This window comes from Drosophila melanogaster, chromosome 3R (genome assembly GCF_000001215.4).
Source record: "Drosophila melanogaster chromosome 3R".
Lineage (NCBI taxonomy): Eukaryota > Metazoa > Arthropoda > Insecta > Diptera > Drosophilidae > Drosophila > Drosophila melanogaster.
The window spans coordinates 10600765-10614572 of NT_033777.3; the positions used below are offsets into that span (position 1 = coordinate 10600765).

Sequence of the window (13808 nt, forward strand, 5' to 3'; positions counted from 1 at the left end):
GCTGGTTTTAAAGAGAAATTATAAAGCGTTTCCTTAGCTGCATCATTAGCAGCGCCAACACCAAAAGTCGCCTAACTATGCCCGCCATCCAGAAGGGGATCTTAGGCGGAGGGATCAGTGGATATGGGGAATATATGTGGGCACTGGGATTTTGGGATGGTCTTCGAGATACTATAGGGAAAATATCACCCTGTTGCTGGCGTTGGCGTGGCGCATTTTACGCAGTTGCTTAGTCCAAATTAAAGTGAATGTATGTATAGCATAGCGGGAGAGTGCCAACGAAGAGATATATCTATGCAATCTATCTATATAAAATGCATCGGCATCATCATCATCATCATCATCATCATCAGGAGCTGAAGAAGCAGAAGCCGATGCAGGAGAAGCAACAACTGCGCCAACAGCAACTACGAGTAAAAAAGTGCCAATGTGCCGCCTTATTTTTAGCCCCTCTTCTGGGGCGACGACGCTCTTTTCTCCGCTGCTCGTTTGTTAAAATTCGATGGGCGAATGACATTTTTGAGTTATTTTTGTCAGTCCGACAACGACGAAAACAGCCAAGAGCTCGGCCAAAAACTATACTGAAAACTCAACGGAGACCGACCGACTGAACCGAGGAAACCAAGAAAAACCGAGTCGAAAACCGAAATAAAAACGAAATGCAAGCGACAACTTAGTTGTTGACGTTCGGTTCGGTGAATGATCAACAAATGTCAACCGCGAGATGGGATCATTGCAGATCGTTATGCAGAATCGAAAGATACTTTAACTTTTGGGTGCGACTTTGGGTTGGTATGCCAAATGTAGAATCTTTAATTGTAGGATCCCAAATGTTCTAATAGTATCAACACTTTTCTTATGTTTCATCGACTGTCAAATTTTCCACCTTGATTTGCTTATTGGCGTTGCCAGATTTTTTGAATACCTCAACTTTATGTGAGATTTAACTGACAATCTGACATAAGTCTATCAAAATCTCACCCAGCCAAAAAGCCAAAGGCAGGCGGACAGATCTTGATAAATGTGGCTCGACTTTAAGACGATGATTCGAGTGTTGTTTTATGTTGTTCTTGCGGTCGCTGTTGTTCTTGTTGCTGCCCGTTTTATTGCCCATAGCAGCGGCCTGTCAAAATTCCAAATGGACCATAAATAAGAACATCATTTTTATAATATTCAACTGGGGGCGTCGCTGGTTGCATTTGTTGTTTGCCAAAAATGTCACCGAGCGTAGAATGGAGCCATAAGTTCTTGTTCTTGCTCTTGTTTGTTTGTTTGTTTGTTTCGGTTTTACTCATTTTGGCATCACCATTTGGACTCTGCGCGTCTACTGTTTCTCAAATGCGATCTTCAATGAGTCATAAAAATAGCTGGCTAACGCAAATGGGGAGCAGGATGTGGAGCAGCAGCAGCGACAGCAGCGACAGCAGCGACAGCAGCATCAGCTACTTGCAACATTATAATTTGTATGTTAAAACATCGTAAATTATCCAAATGTCAGTGTGTGGCAGCGCATCTTCAGCGTGGTTTTATGAACTCTAAAAAGGGGGCGCTAAAGGGGGCGTGGACGAGGGCCGGAGGAGGAAGTGTCAAGTGTGGGCAGCGCCATTCTGAAGTCACATCGCATATTTGTGACATATGGCAGCAAGACATTGTTGATCTTGCTGCGGCATGGGAAGATGCTGCTGCGGCAACGTAGATGCTGCTCTTGTCAGCGGGGACTGTAATTAAGTGCAGACTGCCCCGCTCATTGAGAATGTAGAGAGAGAGAGGAATGGAAAGGAATCGATCCCCGACGATCCTCGGGGCAATGTAATCCGATCATTTAGCGGCTTGCTTCGTTAAGTTCGTGTGCCGCGATTTGGCTGTTGTTTTTATTTTCATTTATATTTATTTAGTGGCCACATGTGGGCCATGTGTTCCCATCCCAACGGAGGCCATGCCAGGCCATCCCGAGCCATGCCATCACCATCTCAAAGCATCGTCTCCAATTACCGAATGGAAACGAAAGCTGGGGCCATTATTCTTACCTGTTTACTGAACATTGCAATATCCTCGTTGAACGATTCCGACGAACAGACATCGCCACCTTGCACACCGGGCTCCCTCGGCGTACATGTGGCCAATTCGCACTTCTCAAAGATCAGCGCCAAAAGCGGGAATAGCGGATGTCTGCAATGGAAAATGGCACAATAAATACATAATACATCAGTTGGTCAAATTTCAGGACACTTCCTGCCCTACAAAATGCAAATGAGCAGCTGTCTCTCGATCTGTATCTATGTCTATATCGATTGCTCTGGGCAAGTACAAATCCTGAAAGTGGCAATAAATAAAGATTACCTGACCGATAAATGATTAGAGAATTTTCGCTTGAAGCATACATAATTGGATAATATGTTTTATTTGTTGGAAAATCGCCATAGTCTTTACTTCTAAGTACTAACTATTTTCAATGCCACTGCATCAAAGTATTTCCCTGGATTGCCTCAAAAACCCAGGACATTTCCTGTCCAGCTAAATGCAAATGAGCAGCTGCTTTTCCCATCTGCATCTGTATTTGTTTCTATATCTGCTTCTTAGCCTTTATACACACATAAATAATCCCCCTCTTCATGCTGACGGATTAGTTCAACAACTCAACATGATTTGACCATTTTTTGTTCCATTTCCACTCGGCGAGCAGTTTTCCCTTGACCAATTTCTCAATTTCTGTACAAATTGCACCTGAACAAAATTAGGCGGGACCCCTCTGACCAGAAAAGAACCCATTAGATGGCACAAAAAAGGAAAAAAGACCGCTCCGAAAAGTAGGGGGTGTCGACCTGCGCTTAACAAACTATTAATAAGAGTCCGAGTCCGGAGTTTCCAGCCATTTACAGTTGAGTGCGTTTTTGGTCTGGGATCAGGAGCAGAACAAAAAAAAAACAAACGAAAAGAAACGAAAAAGGCTAAAATAAAACCGCCTGACACTCATTTACGATGACCGGGCAAAAAGAGCAGCTGAAGTTTGGCTGCCAAGAAGGTGTTAAACAGAGAGCTCTTTTCCTTTGTCTTGCCTTTTCCACAATTTCAATTTGAATTCGGGAATAAGGTGCCAAAAAAAATAATAATAATCATAATGGCAGGTGCTCAATGAAGTCATAATCATCATCATCGTGTTCAAACAGTCACTCGAGACAGGGACAATCATCAAACAGTCGTCAAGCATAAGTCATTCATGAAATTCCCTTTCAAAGCAAATATTTGCACAAAAAAAAAAATATATATATATGTGAAATGAAAAACTGGGCAAATAAGCATTTCAGGCACTCAGACAGCTGGCAAAGCAGTTGCAACACATGAAAATTGCCAGGACACGCAATGACACAAAAACGTACGATCGGGTTAGAATAAAAAACCCTTTAAAACAATAAAAACTGCAGGGAGAGACACAAAAACCAAATGAAGAAGAAACCACAATTTTGGCAAATTAACACCCGAACCGCAGAGCGAGAAACTGCACCTCATTTTTGATGGACGGATGGTTGGTTGGTTGGTTGGTAGGGTTTTAGTTCTCGGACTCCCTAATGCCTAAGCACGTTCATGTTCCGTGTCCGTCACTAAACACCTGACACACCCCCAAGATACCGTAGAATTGGAAAACGGACATTTCTCTCTTCGAGTTTCGGCCGCAAAAGCAAACCCATAATTTTGTATTTTGCGCAAAACGCAAGAGGATCACGCCCATTTCTCCCTCTCTCTTGTTCAATCTCTTTATCTCTTTCTATCTGTTGAAAAAAGGATCCTTCTTTCGTGTTTATTTTTTCCTCTTTTGACTAAGTTACGCGTGCGCAGAGGTGAAAACAGGTGGCAAATTGGGTTGGCTCACTGCGAACATGCCAAAAATTATAAATCGATAAAGAGCAGGCGTTTGTATATTGATTGGTTGGGATACTTTGATCGATATGCAACTGATTATGAATGGGTAGGCTGGATTTCAGCCTAAGGAAATTGAATTAACATTTTATTATAGCTTTTAACAAATCCCACACGCAATAAAATAGATTCAGTTCTAGACTTTTTTATGGAATATATATAAATAATGGTGTTGAGTGCTCAGCAACTACTTATTTTGCGCTTAGTCAATAACAACTTGACAGCTATTTTTCTAGGTCGAAATTTCCCACATTCCTCATTCCCCCTACTTTAGTCCCAATCTGAATCTAAGCTAAATTCGACTAGCATCAAGATCATCTCGGGTCACTTGGGCAGAGTTGCCACCTCTGCCGAAGCCAAACCGAATTCCATTAGTTTACACACTATGCACACTATACTTATACTCACTCATAAATCGCATCCTTATCACGTTTGTGTACTTCGGGTATTGCGCCCATTAGGTGATTACCGACCGGCGATACATGACTAGGTGTTCCATGACCCCCGGCCCCCGAATGGTAGCCGTGCATGCCCACTGTGGCCGCCGCCGCCGCTGCGTGCGTCATGTGCGGAGAGTGGTGCGAGGGGAGGCCCTGCAGTCCGGGCGGCCGGTGACCGGCGTGTGGATCGTACATGGCCGCTGCTGCGGCTCCGGAGTCCATGCCGTAGCCGTGTAGGCCATCGTCATACTGTGCGAATGAGATGGGAACAGAATGTTGAATTAGTGGGTGTTGAGTAGGGAATATGCAACCAAAATTGCTGATTAAAATATTAATACTACTTCATATATGGGTAAAGTAATATAGCCCTGAGAGTGTTGTTACCATTTATATATAGGAAATATTATAGATATGATTGAACTGGGTATTCCGTGATAATGATACTACTTCTTGCCCTCTCGTTTCTCTGAGTGCAGCCAAATTAGCGGCGACATGAAATCGTTTATATTTAAATACATTTTCTAAATTAAAGACGCTCAAACCTCGAAAAAAGAGAAGAACAACCCGATGGCCAACAAAAAGCGACGACCTTGTGATTACTTTGCCGCTGCTTCGACATTATATGGACGTATACTCATCGCACATTTGGCAACCCATACAGATGTATCTATACATTTCGGTTACCTTACTTTTGTCTTTCAACGTTTTTTGCATATTAATTAAGCGCCAAAAGCAGCAGACAATTTTGAATATTATCAGTTAATCTGGCGAGGCATTTTCGAGTGTGTTTGTATGTTTGTTGTACTCTATCTATCTTAAAGTTGTACAACGTTTTGTGGAGCCGCGCAATTGCAAACAGGTTTTGTGCAACTACAAAATAATAATAACACCAAACAACTGAGAAATGATTTTTCTTATATCCATCCACACACACACACACATTCGTACTATACATGTGGGTACTTTTTCTCCTTCTTTTTAACAAAAGTTCAACGCGGTGTGTGAGATTTTTATCATTTGTACTCAAGTGGCGTCCGTCGGCTGAAGATACACTTCGCCTCTCCGTTTCACACTGCATAATTTGAGGGAACACGAAGAAGTTGACAAAAGATTTTTGTGCAGCGACAAGAGATGGCCCAACCCCCCGTTTTGAACAGCCCCTCATGGCGAACAAGTTGAGGTTGATTTTTTATCAGCCTGGAAAAATCTTTGACACTAAATGAGCAATTGACTTGCCGTTGAGAGAGGACTTTTGAAGTGCAAAAGCCGGGGGCGGTTGGGTTGTTTGCGGAAAATGTCAAGGATCTGCAGCTGGTAGGGAAGAAGTATCTTTGTATCTATACTTTGAACTAGTGCAGTGCGCGTCATAACAGCAGCTGGCTTTGCAGGTGGCTTCTTTGAATAGGCATAAGAATCGAGTAAGGAGAACAAAATAAGCTTCTGCAACGACGATTGTCAACCTCTGAGGTTGAGGCAATCCTTGAGATACAAACCAGAGATTAGTTTAGTAAGGCGGTCGTGCTGCCTCCGTTTTTCTTCATAGGGTTTTTGTTGCTCTTGCTGGCTGTGTGCACATGCACGAGATACAAACTCATAGATACTACTATAGCCACTACAGTATAAGAAACCCAGCAACTTGTCCGGGTTTAGTCAGTTCGTTTTGGCCTGGCTTTTTCGGTTTTTCGCGCTGAGGTTCAGTTCATGGCTGTTAAACTATAAAGTTGTTATGCTAATTTTAGTGTTGGTGGCAACCGAATGCTGCTATTTTTTCTTATTTTTTTTCCTTTTTTTAACCGTTTCGATTTCTTGGCGTTCGTTTCTTGGTTCGTTTAGAAATGATGAAATTGTGGAGCAACAAAGAGATCTTGAAAATTACCACAATTTGTACTTGTACATAAGTAATGTGGGAATTTGAGCCGCCGCCGCGAAGAAGAGGAGCTCAAAATAACAAAAATACAATGAAGAGTAAAAATCGAACAGGCAAATACACTTAGGTCCATGGCTTTTTTTTTGTTTTGTGGTACAACTCCCCGATCCATTTGGGCCAACTTTGATTGATGATCTTTGATGGTCGGGTCTCCCTATCTCACTCGCTGTCCCTGTATTTTTCACCATTTTTCTCTGTTGTTTAGTGACCAAGCCATTGACCTTGTTGAATGGAAAAGCTCTTGGCCAGCCGGATCAATATAAGCCAACCAACCACCGAGCGCAGTCGAGGCCCATGGTTCTGATTCTGACAAGTTCAGCGTCGAAAATCCTTCAAAAATTTATGACGCCCCCCATGGCAGCCACAGAAACAACAACAACAGCAAAAGTGGGCACAAATTTGGGTGGTGGTGCTCAAAACTGTCAGTGACAGGCGCTGAAGGAGCTACGATTTTGTTTTTATTTTTATTTTTTTTTGCTGTATTCCTATATATATATTTGGAGCAGCCTTTTTTGGGGGAGTTTTCCTGCGTTTTCCGACGCTTGTCCCACTTGCTGGCTGTCTGTCTGTTTGTTTGTTTGGTTGGCCGTGTGTGCCGGTTCTTGGTATGTTTTTGTCGTGTTTGGGCCACATTAAGTCATTGCTGAAAGCCAGCCTACGACCAACTTAACAGCAACAACTCAATTGGACTCTTTAGGCAGAGCTTTAATATGCAGATTTTTGCTTTCCTAACTTAAACCATGGCTCCACTTAACAGGCAAAAACTTTACTAAGTTGAAGAATGCCAGGAAATGTTATATTGTGGAAATCTAGTCCAAGCTTCTGTAAATCGAATTCCATAAATTATTATGGAATGAAACTGGAAATAAAACAGAATTGCTTAAAGCCGAAAGCCTAAAATAGAGTCACCAGAGCCTGCGTGAACTTGAAACTGTTGCTAACGTTGCACAAACAAAAAAGGCAGAGAGGAACCGGAAATAGCCGCGCAGCAAGGACATTTTGCGTGTGTGTGTGTGGGCGGGGGTATCCTAAAAACGGGCTAAAATGGGTGGTTGGGCTTTATCTAGCGGCGCCTAAAACTGACCAAAAACCAGACGCCAGCGGCAGAAGAGTTATGACTGCAAAAATGCGGCCAGACCGAAAATGCGCGACAGAGATGGAAAAATAGGTGGGCATGTGTGTGTGCGCTGGTGTTTTGGCCAAAATGGTGACAATGGCCGCCATTATACATAGTCATATAACCATATAGACCACCCACTTCCCCCGCATAGGACCCACAATATGTTTGTTGTACAACCGACTTCGTTTATCGATTTCTTGCGTACCCCCAACACTTTTGCTTTTCGTCTTTTCTATTTATTCGATTTTTCGTATTTTCATAGCCCAAATAAAAAACAGAAAAACCTTCTTAATTGCGCTGGCGCAGACGAAGGCCTAATCAAAATTAATTGTTTATCATGTTGTATTTGAATTTCTTTTCATTTCTTCCCCATATATCTCCTCTCTATATAGAATTCATTCCCCTTTTTTTCTGGGACTTTAGCTTTAGCTTTGCTTAATTAGCAAGCCAAGCCGCTGGTTGTAGGTGTGTCCCGCTGCCACGCCCCCCTCGCCAGATGAACAAAGTCACGCCCAGGCTTTTTTTCGGGCGGCCTTAAAAAGTTTTATTTGGTGTTAGACAATTAATTTTTGTTGCGTGCCTGGGTGTTATTTTAATTTACAGTTGCAGCATTGCCAAACACCAAAAACTTCGGAACACGCTTCATCCTAGGCGATATTATTAACTTTTATTGCTTATAATAACAATATTATCGAGCAGGGAAACATCAAACGTTGACGAGCATCGAAAACGTGTGCTAATTTTTTATTTTCGGCTTCCATTTAATTTATGTCGAAAAACAAATACTTAATAAACGCAAAAAAAAATAGCACTGAAATATATGCATAAAATTAAAGCAGAAAAATTAGAAGCTCGGTAGCCGAGAAACTGAAAGCGACCAACGGGTGAAAAAAAATAAATGAATACTTTGGCGTTTTAACATTTATCAAAAATCAACAACAAATGACGTCAGTCTGTGGCATTTATTAAATTAAAATGAGCCCCAAACTCGCAGACACAAAAACTGGCAGATGATTAACAAAAAGCCAACAAAGCGCGGCCAATAGCAACGAAAAATTTGTCCAAAAAGGTAAATTTAAAATTCGTGTGTTCGGAAAATACAAGCAAAATACATAAAAATATCGAATCAAAAATAAATCGAAAGAAAAGAAATTTTGAAAATATTTTTAGCTGCTTTCTGGGAATTTAAAGCCCAGCGAAAGCGAAGACAATTTAATGGCCGAAATTTAAGGAAAATGTTTGAAATTTAAATTGACGGAAAATGGCGGAAAAGGCAGTATGGCATGCAAATAAAATAAACTTGTGTTTAAATGGAATTAAACGAATATGTCTCGAGTTAATTGATTATATTATATTTATAATGACGAATGGAATATGCAAGTAGAAGAAAATATACTCTCAGTAATTGTTTTATTGGCCTAAATTAACTATCTGATTCCCAACTTCTCGGCTATTTAATTAAATTGCTGAAGACAAGGACTTGGCCAAGTTTGCTAACAAAATTTCTGGCCCAAAGAAACAAAAGTCTTTTGGAGTTTGGCATTTTTGCCGGGGCCAAAAGTTACTCAAAAATACGAAAATAAATTGCGTGCTGATGGCTCATTTAATTTAATGAGCGGCGTGCAACTTGTCTAAATGATTTTTCCTCTACTTTACAACACATTTTTTCTTCACATTTTTGTCTGTACACTTTTTCCGTTTCAGTCCCTCGTTTTTTTTTCTTTTCTTTTTATAAAGATGGAGAAAAGAGTTCACCACCAGCAAAAATAGTAATTCCACTTTATTCGATGAATATTAGCAAAACACTTTGACTTAATGTTTGGGGAAATTACGGCAAACGAAAAACGGGCAGCGATATTTAAAAAACTTTTAAGCGTAAATGCAAAAAGAAATGAAACTAATGAAAACACTTTCAACGGCAGCCAGCGACCTCGTCAAACTTGGCAACTATGTGTGTGCTGTAGTAAGCCAGAGAGGCCGGGAAAAAATAAGTAAAATAATAATACTACTCTATAGGCTATAACAACAAAGGCAACAACTATATAGCACCAGCAGGCACCGACCCAAGAATCAGGCACGCAATTTGATCATTAAACATGAAGCTCTTTAGCACACGAAAAACAACATCGGTGGAAAGTGGGAGAAGTGGAGGCCCCATATAGAGTCTTATGACCCCCTCCCCCTGCGCACCCCTTGCAGAAATATGCATATGTAATTTGTTTATAAATATTCCTCTCAGCCTGACGCTTCCTATTCGCTCAATTTTCGCTGGCATGTGAAGCGTCTGCCGAGCGGATTCTCAACCGAAAGCCAAGATATATCTGAAATCTCCTGATAAACGGGGGGTCGTGGCAAAGGGGGTAAGTGGGGAGCCCATGAGTCATGCGGTGAGGCTGGGAAGACTGGAGAATTGCTCACTTAATTAGAAAAGAATTCGCGACGAAGGTTGGTCGCTGGCAAAGATTAAACTATTGCAATATGATAAGGACTAGGCGGGAAAAAATATTACTATACTTTGCTGACGAATGTTATTTTGTAACATAGGGAATTTCAAATTCAATTTATTGTTATTAATGGAATGAGTTCAGCAGTTGGTATATTTGAAAGTACACATTTCAGCGGACCATTGTTATATACTGATAATATATACATATATAACTAGAATTTTTTTCCTGGCTCAACAAAAAAAATGTTTTAGTTTGCCACCTAAGTCGAATTCCGAATGTTTCCATCAACTTTTGCAAATGCTGCTGGCCACTAAAGTAAACCACAGAATCGACTGTGGCATTTTCCGCTGCTCCGCTCTCCTTGATCTTTTCTATTTTGATTTTGATTTTATTTCTAAAGCGAACGAGAAATACAAAAAATAGCTGAACAAACACAGTGGGAGAGGCGAGCACACGATAGACGAATTATATTTTATGCCACAAATTACGCTGCGGTTAACCTTTAAATTAAAATAACACCAAAACAATTTTTGTGCTGCATTTCGCAGGCGTTTGAAATGGCACACGAACTGAAAAATGGTGGGAAAAGTGAGGGGGCGCGGGGGAGAATGGCAGCAGCTGCAATGCACATTTTTATACAAATTGCAATTGCACATTTTTTTTTTTTGCACATTTTACACGGCCGCTCTTTCTCACTGTTTCTCTCGTTTGCTCTCCGTTTCGATGGCATAAAATAATCAAATTAAATATATATAAAAATGCATGTGCAGTTTGGTTTGAGAAGAACCCGCGAAAATTGCTTCCCGCCATTTTTCGCAAATTATAGCAGCGCAAAGTCATGGAAAATGGTAAAAATAAAATTGTAAATAATAAAACCACGAAGCGGCATAAACTGAATGGATCGCTTTTGGGCCGCTGGCAATGTGCAAAATGTGCAATAAAATTATATGCATCAAATGCACACAAACAGACAGAACACCCGTATATATTCACATACTCGTACATACATACATATATCTCTCGCCCCGAGTCGAAAAATTCATTTGATGGAATTGAAATGGCGCGATTCGGGTAAAGAGCCGCAGGAGAATTACGAAAAAGGGGATTCAAAGAGGTAAATTCGGCACAGAATCGGGTATTAAACCACAGGCGTAAATTTATTCGCCAGTAACGCAGACACACACAAAATTCCCGCGGGCATTTCTTTTTTCCCATCTCCATTTCCATTTCCATATCCATTTTTATTTTTTATATTTCTTTCTGATTTTTTTAATGCTCCCAAAGAGCATGGCCCACCTTTTGGTAACACACACACACACACACACGCTAATTGGTAGCACACACACAGGCAAACGGCCATGTTTGAGGTCTTTTTGCTCCGTTAAATAAAAATCAAGTTCACTTCGCATGTCCATGATAATCAATTGATAAAGTCTAACTGCGATTTGGTAATAATATTTTTTTGAAGAGCGGGCGAGCGGAGACTGCCGGTCACCTGATTAGCATATAATTTACGATCCAGATGGATTGTAAAAATTATTACTCCGTTTAAAAAGCGAGGCGAGAATTTATGCCTTATAAACGTGATGGAAAATGGTGGAATCATTGTGGCTATGCAACGGGGGGGCTTTTCGGAGGTGAAGGTCCCAGCCATGTTTAAACAAAAATCGAATCAACTATTGCGGTGTGAAAATGAAAAGTTAAGGGGAAAAGCTAACAATTTTCAATAAACATTATTTAATGATTTTCTAGAGTAAACCGTTGTTTAATGTAATACAATATCTATCACTATTTCGGCGATCTTTGATTTCCATCACTTCCCAAATAAAATGGTCTAGCTGCAGACTCAGTTAATTATATAAACTTGTACCAGAAAATGACCCGCATAAATCAAATGTGATTTCTGTCCTATTCCAATACACATAAGCACACACACACACACACACTCAGAAACGCTTAGTTAAAATTCATTTTGATAGGGCTCTAATAAACAAGAACTATTCCCCATTGAATTGATTGTAATGGGTTAAATTGGAGAAGCTTGGAGGCCATGTATAAGAAATATTTATATAGATCTACTTCATGAAGTTGGATTAACTAATATCTGAAGATTTTTAAAACTTTTTGCGTATTCTGGTTATAGATTGATTTGGTTACACTGGTAACATATCCATGATATGAAAACTGTTACAATATCATCATAAACTACAACCTGTAAGTGCCGTCGGCACCACTTGACTTGATTACAAATTGACTGAACCCCATTTGTTTTTTAGCCGTCGGAACTTGTTTAAGGATAACAACACTCTCGGGGGACCATTCTATATGGATTCTATATATTTAGAAAGTGAACTTTGGTGGATCTACTTACCCTGGGCTGAGCCATTAATGCTCTGGGAGCGACGTCTAACCCGATTTGTGCCACTTTTTACAGTAGGAACAACAAATGGGGGCGCAACACACTGACCGACGTCCCGCTCCGCCGCTGCAACTGCTTCGGTTTTAGGGAAGCTCTACTGTAGCTGCCCGTGTGGAGTCCTTAGATTTACTCTTGGCTTTTCCAGTTCTTCAGTTTTGGATGTTATTTTCTTGGATTTTTATATATGTTTTGCACTTTTTTCATGTATTGGGAAGCCTTTGCTTTTTGAACGCTTTGCTTCTTGATTTTGCTTTCTTTTTTTTTAACACAGGCACATTTGTTTAGATTTTATGTATTATTATTACGTTTGTATACTTGTTGTATTGTTGATGTTGTCGTTTTTGTTACGCGCGCGTTTGTTGTTTGTTTTCTAGAGCGGGAGATCTGGTTTTGAATGTTTTTTTTACTTGTGTGTTTGTTATAATAATTATTTACATAGCATTTGTTTGGTTTATAAAAATCGTATACAATTTGTTGTTGGTTGCCGTTGCAGTTGTTGTTGTTGATGTTCTTGGTATACTCGTGTATTGTAGTAGTTGCTGCAACATCATTTGTTACTGGGTTGCATTTGTTGTTGTCATAAATCCATGGCGTTTTTTCCCTTTTCCTCTCTCTCTCGTTTTGCGAGTTTCCTTGCCTTTTCCTTGGTTATTTTTATAGTAGTAGTTGTGGTTGCTTTTAATTTTTATTTGTTTGTCGTATACTCTTTTTGCTTTTTTCGTATAATATGCGCACTATTTATCACAGCTGCTTCTACATACTACGTTACTAGAGATGAACAAATTATATTGTTAATATATAATGCAATATATTCTGTTGTGTTTTTGCGACGGCAATTTGCGTGTTTCTTTGTTTTTGCGGGGGGATCGGCGGGATCCCCTCGTTGAAAGAAATTCCCTCCGCGGCCCTCAAATAACAGTATTTATTTTGGCCTTCAATTGTGAAAAGGAGAACTTTTCGATTGTGATTGAAAAACACACTAAAAAACGTGATTGTTTTGTTCGCGCGATGGAAAAACGCGCGCGATTTCCAAAGTGTTTCTTGTGTTGTTTATTTGTTGATTGATGGCAAAACGCGTGGTTAACGGGCAATAATAATAATCATAATAATAATAAACTTCACCGACGGCAACACTTTTTCGCTTTTCTTCTCTTTTTTATTCGAACGCAACGCAACACAGACACACGTCGTACGCGCTTCGCAGTCAAAAATACACTGTGCGGATGAAAGATATTTCATCGAAAAACCAACCCGCCAGATACGTTTGAATTTACGCTACAGTCGGACGTGTTTCCACTCCTAACATCGCTGTTAACTAACAGCGAAGAGAGCGCTGAGCGACAAACAACAGCAAAGTCAACGGGTGCAAGCGGTGCGGCATGATTGTCAATCATGCAGCTGCCCCGCTCTGTTCAGATGCAACAATTGTGCCATTAACTCGCTCTTGGCCATAACTCAGCGAGTGCAAGCGAGAGGAATATATGGTTTATGCGAACGCTCCGGCGAATTGCCTGCGCAGGCGCGCTCGCATCCTGGGCGA

The 13808-nt window shown here is 40.6% G+C and overlaps 1 protein-coding gene across 5 annotated transcripts in view; it reads right to left on the bottom strand.

Moving 5' to 3' along the window:
* The window catches only part of hth (homothorax), a 132008-nt gene that overhangs the window by 93204 nt on the left and 24996 nt on the right, over window positions 1-13808 (bottom strand). For 4 of the 5 annotated variants that reach the window (NM_057228.5, NM_057230.6, NM_057229.5 and 1 more), the window contains exons 1-3: window positions 12221-13512; window positions 4324-4604; window positions 2028-2169 (exon numbers count right to left, since the gene is read on the bottom strand). In NM_057228.5, the coding sequence (NP_476576.1) occupies window positions 2028-2169; window positions 4324-4604; window positions 12221-12235 (438 nt within the window). In that variant the 5' untranslated portion in view covers window positions 12236-13512. Of the gene's footprint in view, window positions 1-2027; window positions 2170-4323; window positions 4605-12220; window positions 13513-13808 lie in introns of those variants that run through there. The other variant, NM_001014613.3, reaches the window with a different exon arrangement.